This window comes from Ceratotherium simum, chromosome 1 (genome assembly GCF_057802395.1).
Source record: "Ceratotherium simum simum isolate JZ-2026a chromosome 1, ASM5780239v1, whole genome shotgun sequence".
NCBI lineage: Eukaryota > Metazoa > Chordata > Mammalia > Perissodactyla > Rhinocerotidae > Ceratotherium > Ceratotherium simum.
The window spans coordinates 48,527,055-48,539,574 of NC_141900.1; the positions used below are offsets into that span (position 1 = coordinate 48,527,055).

Sequence of the window (12,520 nt, forward strand, 5' to 3'; positions counted from 1 at the left end):
TTTTTAACTTAGTTTCCAATACTGTCATATACATTTACACAACTTAAGAGTTCACCCGTTGGCCAGACACTCATGGAAAAATTGTTCTCAGATTTAGTTGTAAATCGGAGTTAGTTAGGGCTTTTGTTTTTTTTAAAAAAAACTCGTATGTCCAGGTCCCACCCCCAGAGATTTCCGTTCAGCATATTTAGGATGAGGTCAGGACGCTATATTTTTAACAAGCTCCCCAAGGGCGTCTGATCTGTCTTAGTATACACTTTTCAAACTTCTCTTAGTGAGTTTAGGTGCTAAAAATATTTAGGATTCAATTCTTGCTTCTTTAGCAAAATCCAGTTTTTTTTTTTCCTTTGGTATCCTCAGGTAAGTATAGCCTATTACTGACTCTTCAAAATATTTTAAGACCTCTTCCTGAAATACTCTCCCCTTATGCACTGTGTTCATCTACACTATTCCATTTTGAGTTCCTTGAATATGTCAAATGCCTTCCTACCTCTGGGCCTTTGAACTTCATGTTCCCTTTGCCTATAAAGTCCACCCCAGTTCTATATGGCTCTGTCATTATCCAGCCATTAGGTTTCTCCCCTATGTCATCTTGTCATTTTCTGGGCGAGGCCTTTCATTATGTTGGTTTTCTGTTTACTTGTTAGCAGGAAGTCTCACAATTTACGTATGACTTTATGTGCCACTAGCACTAGGCTCTTTTGAAGGCAGACTGTGTTTTCTATTCTTAACCGTGTATCCTAAGTGCAGAACACACTGCCTGGTGTAAAATGGGTCTCAAAAAATAAGTGCTATTTAATGTATTCATTCCTGGACAAGTCATTCATTAGCCTTTCAGTTTTTTCCTTTGTTTGTGATTTTACCATACAACTCAGAGATTAAAAATCTGAACACTGCTTTAGAGTTAATCCATGCTTATCTCATTTCTTAAATTAGAAACCCAAAAACCAGAGAGGTTTGAAAGCTTGCCTGCCTCATCAAGTCTGTAATTAGTATCAGATTAAAAAGCCCAACACGCAGTCTAACTCTTGGTCCATAATTTGTTTCTCTAACGCAGACTATTGTTCAAAATCATATACTATATTTGCTGACATCACATGGCAGTGGCCATGCTGTAAAGAAACGCTGGTTTATTTTGGGGGGAGGGGAGCACGTTCTGCATTGTATTTCTGCCTTTTAAGGATTTGGTGGTGTCGCCCCTGTTTTACCTCCTCCCCATCGCAGGCATCTTGCTAGATCATTGCCGGTTCCAAGTGGCAGAATGGCGACCGGAGGATGCTTCACAACATTCGCCTTTTCTGTGGAATTTAAAAATTAAAATAAAATTTTGATCACAGATAGAAAAAGAGTAAACAAGACAGCTTGGCATGAAATGAAGGCATTCCACTAGGTACTTAGAAAAAGTTCCGTTTTGTAGATATATATAAATTATGATTAATTTGTATGCATTTGTAGCAATTTATAAACACAAATAAATAGCCTAATTCACAAAGTGACAGGAATATTCAAGACTCTTGCATGAGGACGGCCTTTTTAAATATTTTAACTCAGTTAAAAATTGTGGCGAGTTTAACTCCATTGAAATTCTCAAGGATGCAGGTATATGAGCATGGGAATCCACATACAGGGATGTCACCAGAGTGGAGAGGTAAGTTCCCATATAAAGTCCTTCTGCAGCATCAACTTGAGGCACATTTTACTTTAAGGAGTAAAATATTTTGAAAACAGTCGAATTCTAAAAGCGAGTAAAGTGCTAACAATATCGTTGTGTTGTTCCCACCCATGGTTTACTCTGCTTTGTGACAGAGTAAACAGTGTAAGAGCCGGGTATCTCTGAGATCAGCAGGCTTTCTTTGAATTCCATTTTACGTAACATAGTGCTTTGGGTTCGGAGTAGTAAAGATCTTGGCCACTGAAATTCCATATGCTTTTGTTTGAATCATCATATGCCCTGAATACTCTCACAAACGTTTATTACTTTCTTAATTTTTTTCTCCGTTCTCAGCCCCTCAAAGTCAGTATGTGTCTGTGTGTAAGAATGGGGAGAGAACAGATTATGTGGATGTGCCACAGTGTAATAGCCAAGGCTTAGATTTGGGGGGCTAAAACAAACCAATAATATCCCACTTTTATTTTTCACTCAAAAATTCTCAGAAGTCCTCAGACATTGTTCAAATAACTCTTTAATTTTTGCAATTCTTGAATTCTTGTTTTCTCTTTAAATATAGCATATTAATACTATTTACATCTTTTATTGGAAAACCAAAGAAAACAATTTTCAAAAAAAGTTAGTGGATTAAAGTCATTAGATGCTTATCAAAAGTGTGCTGACAATATGTATTCATGTTTAATTTGAATATTTTTGCATGTATGAAAGGCTAGAATATTCTCACCTGCATTGACTAAATAAAAGTTTGCTTCAATTTGTATAAATAGCAAAACTTCTTTTGAATCAATTCTTTACTTTTTGTCAAAGGGCCCATTTTTAACAAAGAATTGTTCAATGCACTCACTGAAATGAGAAGTAAAGAAGTGAACATTTGTTTTGGATTTATCTCCTCATAAAGGACAATTCATGATTTATTTTACTGAGTGGTAATCAGTTGCGACAACTGACTGTCTCTGAAAAACCAGATAATGTTCCTGAATTTATCAAGCTTTTCTTGTGATGCATGTCTACCTTTTCTCCTAAATCATGTACCTGTTTTGTTTGCTTATAAAAATCAAGCTTTTTAAATGTAAACAGAGAGGCAATATAGAAGAAGGTTAAAGTGTGGGCTCTAATCCCAGCTCTGTCAATTCACAGCTACAAGACTTGGTTCTATCTAACTTCCTGGCGGATTAAATTCCCTATCTCTAATATGGAATTATCAATACTATGGAATCAAGAATTAAGATGAATGGAGTAAAAATCTTAGCACAAAGCCTTAGATAGCAGATGATAAATAAAAATTAGCTATGATGATGATAATAAGGATTGATGATAATGATAGAATGTACATAGAGGGTAAGGTTTGGAGGCTCCATGCCTAAACAAAATAAGTACATCTGTTTGACACAGACATTCGCAAATGCTAAGACCCTCTATGGCTCCCTCTCCAGGGCAAAGAAACAACTGGATTTTGTGGAGCCTCATTTGAAAATAACTGAGGGGTTAGTAAATTCCATGAGAAATGAATGAGAAAAAAAGGATTTCTAGATACTTATAAATTATTTTGTTATTTAAAATTTTGAAATATAGATGAATAAACTAAATCAGTAAAGATGCCAACGATATCACTATAGCATCCAAAGATATCAATGCATTAATAAAATAAATAAATAAAATATACAGAATTTAAAATTACCACTCTCACCCCAGCCACATTGAATATGTGTCTTCATTACCTATGCAGTCTAAAATCCACCCCACAGTGCCGTCTCCACCGCAAGCTAACACTCTGAAGTCAGGAACGTCGCGGAAAAAGTTTAACCTGAAAAATAACCATGTTATGGCACATGATTGATATTTTAAAATTAGGACTTTTTTAGTTTTGTATTCTTAGCATTTCACATAATGAAAGACATATTTATTATATGAAAACTGTAAAATAATCTCAATGATTTTATTCAAAAATACTAAATTATTATCTAGAATAAAATTCTAAAAGTATTAATGTCTTAACATATTTTAATTGTATATTCTAGATTCTATAATAAATATATATTTTTTCTTTTATCAACTCTAAATTTAGAAAAAACGCCAAAATTAATAAATTATAATAATTTTCATTAAGATATTCTCCCAGATGTGATCTGCAGTTCACATAATCTAGTGACATAAAATATATTATTTCATTTAATAATTTTTATTAATCAAAAATTCTCTTTTGAATCATTATATAAATGTGACTATTATGTCCGTGAATATGTCTTTGAGAGCTTTCTGCTTTCTCCATTAGTGGGTGAAATTGATCAGACTGCATTTGGGATTCTAGCCAACTGTTTCAGTGTTTCTTTCTGACTCAGAATCTGCAAGTAGGAGCCAGGCTTCTCAGTCTTTTGACCTGGCCCACAGTGTTTGCTACCAAGGAACACTCAAGCCTAATTCCTGGTCAACTATAATAAATACCCACTGCTTCTGCTGCTGCTGCTGCAAGCAGTGTGCTTATTAATGCAGCCTACCACGGGGAAAGTTACAAAGGCAGGTAATGTAGCCAGTTATACAATCATACATGCCTATTTTCTTGCAATAAAACAATTGAAATAGGATAGAAATATTTGGAATGTGTCTCTTCACCTCCCTTGTCCTAGAGATAACCATGGTAATAATATAATACGCAATCACCCGAGAAATTTCTCTAAATATTTACATATATGAATATACACATATAAATTTTATTACACATTTTTAATATGAATGGGATTATGCTATAGCCTGTCAATTTATTTGTGTGCATTTTTTTAAATTTAAAAATGTCTAAGAGATCTTTCTGCGTCAGCACATATAGTGTTGCATCATGACTTATAAGTGAATGTATTACATAAGGTGTACATTCCATGATTAAATAAATCATTTCTCTTCATGTACTTTTAAACCATTTCTAGTGTTTCACCACTACAAAAAAATAATTATTGTAGTTAACATTATTTGAAGTACGTTTAAGTGAACATGTGCATATGTTTCGAAGGCTAATCTAGAAGGAAAATGTTCCACTACACCATCATATCACCCCCTGAATGGCTCCCACTATAGAAGATATGTGTCCATTTCCTTGCAACTCCAAAACACTACATATAAACTTTTTATATTTCTTCAATACTAGTGAAAACAGTATCATGCTGTTATTGTAAAATCACACATCCCTGTTTACTAGTGGGTTGAGTATATTTTTGTAGGTTTACAGATGCGTGACCTCTTCTGTGAATTGCATCTTCAAAGCCTTTCTCCTCTTTTCCATTGAGTTGTCATTTATTATTCTTATAAACTCTTTACACATTATGAGTGATGTTTTTCATTTAAATTAGCATCATTAGAGAAAACATTGTTAAAGTTATACAAATAATGCATAAATATAATAGAAATGTATAAAAATTAACTAAAACCTCACCATCTGATAAGAAGAGCCATGAATATTTAGAACATGAAACTTTCATATATTTCCCTAGGTATTATATTAAGGATATCTACCTTTTGTTAGATATGTTTCAATATTTTCTTCCAGTCTATTATAAGTTCTTTTACTTGTATTATGTATAATATAAACACCTATGTACCAACTGCCCACCCCAAGGGTAGAACATTTCCAATAACTTACATATACTATACCTCTGTGCTCTTTCCCTATGTCATCCCTCTTCTTTCACAAAAGTGAGCACTATTCTGAATTTTGGATTATCATGTACATGCCACAAACAACATATTGTTTGCTTTTTGCTATTTTCACTTAGCATTGTTACTAAGATTCATTCATGTGGTAGATGAAGCTCTCCATGTGTAGTTGCTAAATACCGTTTATGTGAACACAACTTTTTAAATCCCTGTGCATGGACATTTGGATTGGTTAGTTTTATGTTCTTATAAAAACATCATTATTGGATATGCTTCGTAATCTTCATGGCAGTGGCTACTTTTGGAGTAGGGTATACTTATATACAACTATTGTTTCCCAAAGAAATTGTACCAATGCATACATCCAATAGCAAGGTAGATAAGATTTGGCTGAGCCCATCCTTTCTAACACTCGTAATGTCACACTTAATTTCATGTGTTTCCTCTTCTGTGAAATGGCTGTTCATGTCTTTTGTCTCTTTTCTCTACTCCTTTTCTTTTCTTGTTGATTTGTGAAAATTCTTTATTTGTTCTTAATTTTAATCCTTTTGTTTATTTTTTTTGCAAATATCTTCTACAACTTGAAAGATTTTTCTTTTACTTTAATTAATATGTATTTTAATGAACAAGATTTAGTTTTAATGTATTCAAATTTATTGATCATTTCATAAGTGGCTAGCGCTTTAGTCTGTTTTATGTAAGAAAAGTTTGCTTATTCAGAGGTTAGAAGAGAATTCACATATACTCTCTTCTAAAATTTCAGTTTTACTTTTTTTTTTTTTGTGAGGAAGATCAGCCCTGAGCTAACATCCATGCCAATGCTCCTCTTTTTGCTGAGGAAGACTGGACCTGGGCTAACATCTGTGCCCATCTTCCTCCACTTTATGTGGAATGCCACCACAACATGGCCTGAGAAGCGGTGCCTTCTGAACCGGGCCGCCAGCAGCAGAGTGCGAGCACTTAACCACTACGCAACAGGCCCAGCCCCTCAGCTTTACTTTTGACAGAAATTCTATGTGGTGATGTGAGGTAGGGATTATAGTCTACCACCATTATATATAATGATATGTTTATATATAAATGCATATTTAATATATATTATATATATTAATAAATACAATGATAGACTAAAATCCCTACCTCACACCACCACATAGAATTGTTTATATAAATATATATAAAATATATTGTTTAATATATATATAAATATAATGTATAAAATATTCACAATATTCTATTGTGGTGGTATGAAGTGGGGATCCCTTTATTCTCTTCCCTTCTTCTCTCCCTCCCTCCCTCCCTCCCTCTGCCCTCTTTTTCTCCTTTTTTCTCTCTTCTTTTCTCCATTTCTCCCTTCCTTCTTGCCTGTTGGTTGTTGTGCACCAATTACTCTTTTCATTTTTTAATTTCAATTTATTGGATAATTCGACTTTCTACCATGCATGCTCCATCATAAGTCAAATTTACATATATGAGTACATTTCTTTTTGGATCGTCTATTGTATTTTACTCAAGAATTTGTCCATCTCTGAACCAGTGGCACACTCTGATAACTACTATAGCTTTATAGTAAGTCCATATTTCATAGAGCATGAAGAATCTAGGCTATTATTCCTTCTTTGCTTTTCTATATATATTTTAAAGCTAATTTGTTATAATCCACAAAAATAAACATAAAAACAAAGAAAATCTCATCATGATTTTGACTGGAATTACGTTAAGTCAACAGATCAATTTTGGGAGAAATAACATCTGTGTAATGTTAACTTTCCTGATCCATGAAGATAGGATGGTTTAATTTATTTAGATAGTCTTTAATGCCCTTCAATAAAGTTTTAATTTTCTGCTTACAGGTCTTTCATATATTTTATTAGATTTATTCTTGGTTGTTTTATAATTTGTGTTGGTATTTTATTTTTTTGTTTTATTATTTTTTTTTAATTTTTTCTGAGGAAGATCAGCCCTGAGCTAACATCCATGCCAATCGTCGTCTTTTTACTGAGGAAGATTGGCCCTGAGCTAACATCCGTTCCAATCTTCCTCCACTTTATGTGGAACACCACCACAGCATGGCCTGACAAGTGGTGCATCAGTACGTGCCCGGATCCGAACCTGGGCCGCCAGCAGTGGAGTGCGTGCACTTAACCACTATGCCACGGGGCCAGCCCCTGTGTTGGTATTTTAAATGTTTCCAAAGTTATCTATTAATATTAATGTTTTTATTGCTGGTGTATATATTTGACTTTTATACATTGATCTGATAAGTAGCCACATGATTCCTGTTTTTTCTATTGTCTATGTTATGTTTGTAGATTCATTTGGATCTCTATGTAAACGACTGTATCATATGCTAATAAAAATGGTATTATTAGTGATTTCCAATCCGTACAATTATTTCTTTCCCCGTCTTATTGTGCTGGCCAGAGCTCCAAAACATTGTTGAATTTGAGTATTCACAGAGAACATCCATATCTTGTTCCTGAATTTAAATGGAATACTTCCAGAATTTCCCCATTTAGGATGATGCTTGTTGTAGGGATTTTCTTTTCTTTTTTGAGTGACACCTTTTATAAGGTTAATAAAGATTCCTTCTATTCTTGTTATAGTAAAAATTTTTATTACAAATCAATTTTAATTTTTTTCTGCATCTTTTGAGATGTTGATATGGTTGATCTCATTTAATCAGTAATGTGGGAATATACATCTGTACATTTCTGCATTATTAAATCATTCTTACAATCTTTTCATGTACCCAAATTGGACATTGCTTATTAATATTTCTATAGAGAATTGGCTTTAGTTTGCTAATTTTTTTTAGAAGTTTTGCATCTATATTCATGAACACAATAGACGTACGATTTTTCTTCTGATATCATCTCTAATTTTTATCAAAATTATTCTGCCTCATAAGATGAGTTGCAGAGTATCTGTTTTTTTAAGTATTTGCATAATATGGAAGTTCCTTGAAACTGGTAGCACTTGTATATAAACTATCCAATTTCTCGTGAGTCATTGATTTCTTTTTTTTAAATAGAAAGGGCTTAAATAATTGTGCTAAATCCTTTAATAATTATTGAAAAAATTCATATTTTCTAATTCTTCCTAAATCAGTTTTTGCCAGCTATATTTCTGTATTAATTTGTCTATCTCCTAAGTTTTCAAACATTTTGTCATTGAAGCTTACAAAAGCTTTTCAAAATATGCAAGTGGCTGAAAAGTTTACCATAAAGCTCATTGCTTCTGGTGAAAGCCTAACCATCCATTTGACTCACCATTGTTCTTCTACTCCATGATGATGTTTCATCTGTTATTCATTCTTGTTTTCTTTTAAAATTGTCATCATTGGTTCTTCAGCAGCATCCTACCCCCAAACATAAACCCCATGTGACTGTCAGACCAGCTTACTCTCTGTAAATTGATTGCTAAATGGATTGAAAAATTGACCTCTCTATCTTAACCTCTTAATTCACTCCATCCATGCTATTTTCCCTAGAAATTCATTCATGTCTTATTTCATTCATTCATTGAATAGTAGCCTTGGAAAATTATTTAATCATTCTGAGCTTCTCTTCTCTTCTCTTTAATATAAAATTAACACCACCTGCTCTGTTGGGCGGTTTTAAGGAATAACAAAATGTGTATGTAAATTACATTGTAGTATTCACAAATTATTACTAATTTAATTATGTTTTCCTTCATTAAAAGTAGTATATATGTTTTATGGATCAGAGTGTCATCTCTTTATTTCCCCATCTCCCCCACCTGCAGTATTCTGGCAAAATAGTCACAAAGACAACTTTCTGTCAAGCAAAGCTGGATAGGAGGGTTCTCCTATCTCCAATCTGAAACTGTAGCCAGTGAACTATCGGGACACCTGCTTATGGCATTGGGCACAGAAGGTGCAGAGGAAAACAGCTCTGATTGAGAAAAAGCAAATCCAAGACACTTGGCAGGAGCCAAAATGCAGTGCTCTGTGTGGACATTGACTTTTCACCCATTAAGCTGTTAGGACCAGCAGATGTGAGGCTTCCTTTTTCACACATCCTAACAATGGGGACGATGGAGAAATAAGGAATATCTGGAAAGATGCCCATTTGTGGAAACTTTAGAATTGTGCACTATACTTTTCACCTATCAGTTTCAGAGTTTCACTAGCACAATTAGTAAGTATAAACATTTTTAAGTGAAGCAATCATGCATGGCTCTAGAATTTATTTATGCTATTTTTATGGAAATTTATTGAAATTAAAAGTTAAAAAGATTTATGAAGCAGATTAATGATTTTTGAGTTTTCAATGTTGATCTCTAATGCTCTCCTAGAGCATTTACTATTTATCCACAATAGCTAAATTTAAAAGAGATCCTACGTTAATACACAGGTTGGTAGCTCTGTGTGAGATGCTTTCTTATCACATTCGCTCAACACCACTATAGCGCACCCTAAAAAAAAGTGGGTGATGAGATTATGATGCTTAATACCACTAAAAGCAAATTGAGACATTTCATCTAATATTTAGAAGTCTACCTTCCATTTTTAATAAGTGTTTAGATAAAACTGATACAGAAAATTCAGGAAGTTTTCATTTGTGCCTGACAAGAGTATTTAAAAAGCACACCAGGAAAACATTTTAAGAAAAAAGAAAGAAAAACTGCAGTATTGATTCCATAATCTTGAAAAATGTTTCATAATCATATTTCTTAAATGGCAAGATGTAGGAATTTCTTTCTATTCCAACCTCACAAATTACTCTTCAAAAAAAATAAATGATACTGCCATTTATATGTAAGTTGGATGTATAAAGTAGAAAGAAGATTGAACATATAAAAATAAAATAAATGTATGGCTATTAAACAGTGTACATATTAGACACGATATATTACAAAATTATATTCTTTGATACTTAGAGGAAACCAGTGTGAAATTCATGAACATTGCTAGCGTAATAATGCAGAGTGAGTGCTCATTTAATTGTACATATTCATATTCCTTTGTATTAAAGAAACACAAGATTGAAGGCTCAAAAATGACTTTATCATGTGTCATCAAATTGCCTCCTCTTCCTTTTCTTCTTCTTTGTTTAGTAAAATAGTTTACTTCAAGAGCTTGCCTTAGGAAAAGTCTGCATTCTTATTTAAGCATTTTGAGCCAGAGACAAGCATATTTATCTCTTATTATTCAGCTCAATTCATATTCATACTTGCAAGTACACAGTTATATATTATTCTCAGAGTTACAAGATTAGATGGCTTCACAACTGCCTCACTAAATTCAGGCTGAATTTTCTGATTTGTGATGTTACTATTGTTTTTGAAACTGTATACTCTAGAAAACTAATTCTTATCACCTTCCACCTTGTTTTTTATTACCCAGACTGCATCTATACATACCTTGGTATCATTGATGTTATTGCTGCTGCAGCCACTTTGAAAAATCAACGCGTGAAACAGTTATGTCCCCCTAAGCTTCCTCGAACTATACATTACAAAATGGGTGGAGGGTTATAGTTCATCTTTTTCTGTGGATTTTGATAATTTCGGCTTCAAAGTCATGACTCATCAACTGAAATGTGCCTCCCTCATCATTTCAGCTTAAAATAGGACTGATTATAACCACGTCCTTCCATCTCATAGCGTATGTACTCTATTTTACCAATGAATTATAAAGTTTAGATAAACTAGGAAATGCACTTGTTTCAACAAATCTGGCTACTCTTTTGAGGATATTGTATGGAAGATGAATTTATACTATTCTGGGGGGGAACATTTCATGTAGATAAGTGGGATAGTTATAAAAAAAAGTAGTTTGGACTTATCATTATGAACTCAGTATAATTTAATGCTGTTACCATCATAGCCTGAAATAACTTTCAGAGTATTTGAGAAAATATATATCCCAGTGAGCCATTAATAACTGAAAGATTAATTGCGTTATTTCTGGAAATCTCAAGAACATCTTTTATGCATATGTGTATTTTAACAGAGAAGGAGGGAGAGACAGAAAAGGAAAGGGTCAGAGAGAAATGACAAAGGGAGAATGAGGGACAGAAAGTGAGATCGTATTTACTCCTGGGACACCTATGATGTAATCTCATTAAATAACTTTAATATTCACCCTAGTGTGAAGTGACTTAGAAAGGAGAAGTCGGTAAACAATAGGCTCTGAAATATCGTCCAAATATTTGTTCCTCTTTTGACTAGTACATATAATTCTTGGAAAATTAATGTGTTAAAAGGAATATTAAATTCTCTCAAGTCAATTTTAATAAGTAAAAACAAAGTAATACTTAGCTAAAATAGTCTTGACCTTTTATTGAAACTATTCATGATTTCATTTGTATAATAAAACACTTTTTAAAGATCTTACATTAAAATATAAATTTATTCTGGTATGTGGAAAATAGTAACTCTTTTACGATGTTTTAAATATATATAAACATATATTAATATTTAAGGGCCAAGTAACTGAAGAACACAAAACAACATTTTGTTGTTGTTGTTGTTATTTTCTCTCATCCATAAATGTAAGAGTTTTCTGCATTAGAATGGGAGGAAATTAATTTGAATCAGTATTTACATACTATATTTAGTGCTACAAATATAGAGTCAAGTTTATGGTCATATATATGTATCTTCATCACACAAAGTACTAATGTACATGTATATGTTAAGTGTATACTAATATATACGTATATATTTGGAGATGCAATTAAAAATATTTCAATTTTGTAAGTTACGTGACTACCAAATAAGTAGAACTGACCAACAATTTTGAAGTGAAGAATGACATGAAAGATACAATAAAGAGTTTTAATTTAACAGATATTACCCATATTTCCTAATCGTTGAAAGAAGTTAACTTGGAACCCAGACTTATTAATACTTCCAATTGGAAAGCAGAGATATTGTCTATGGTCCAAAGGACAGTCTAAAATTAACCCCTAAAATGTAGCAGCAAAAGTGATTAGGTTGCTTGGGTCTGTTTGGCAAATCTACTCAAATCCATTCTGTCTTCCTAATGTTTTTATTATTAGTAATTAGAATGAGTTTTTATTTTATATGCATAAGATCATTCCACAAAGTTAACTTTAGAATGGTAAGGAAGAAGGTACTATAAATTAGGAAATAAATTTAGACTACTATGAAGGAAAAAAAGTTACTTTGATTAGGATCAAATGCAAAAAATAGCTATAAATGCCTAAGAAAGAGAGA

General features: G+C 32.8%; 1 protein-coding gene across 7 annotated transcripts in view; it reads right to left on the bottom strand.

Moving 5' to 3' along the window:
- DGKB (diacylglycerol kinase beta) overlaps positions 1-12,520 on the bottom strand; it is a 700,672-nt gene that overhangs the window by 412,783 nt on the left and 275,369 nt on the right. For all 7 annotated transcript variants that reach the window (XM_087426742.1, XM_087426849.1, XM_087426797.1 and 4 more), the window contains 2 exons: positions 3,388-3,473; positions 1,209-1,298 (listed from right to left, as the gene is read on the bottom strand). In XM_087426742.1, coding sequence (XP_087282868.1) covers positions 1,209-1,298; positions 3,388-3,473 — 176 coding nt within the window. The remainder of the gene's footprint in view (positions 1-1,208; positions 1,299-3,387; positions 3,474-12,520) is intronic.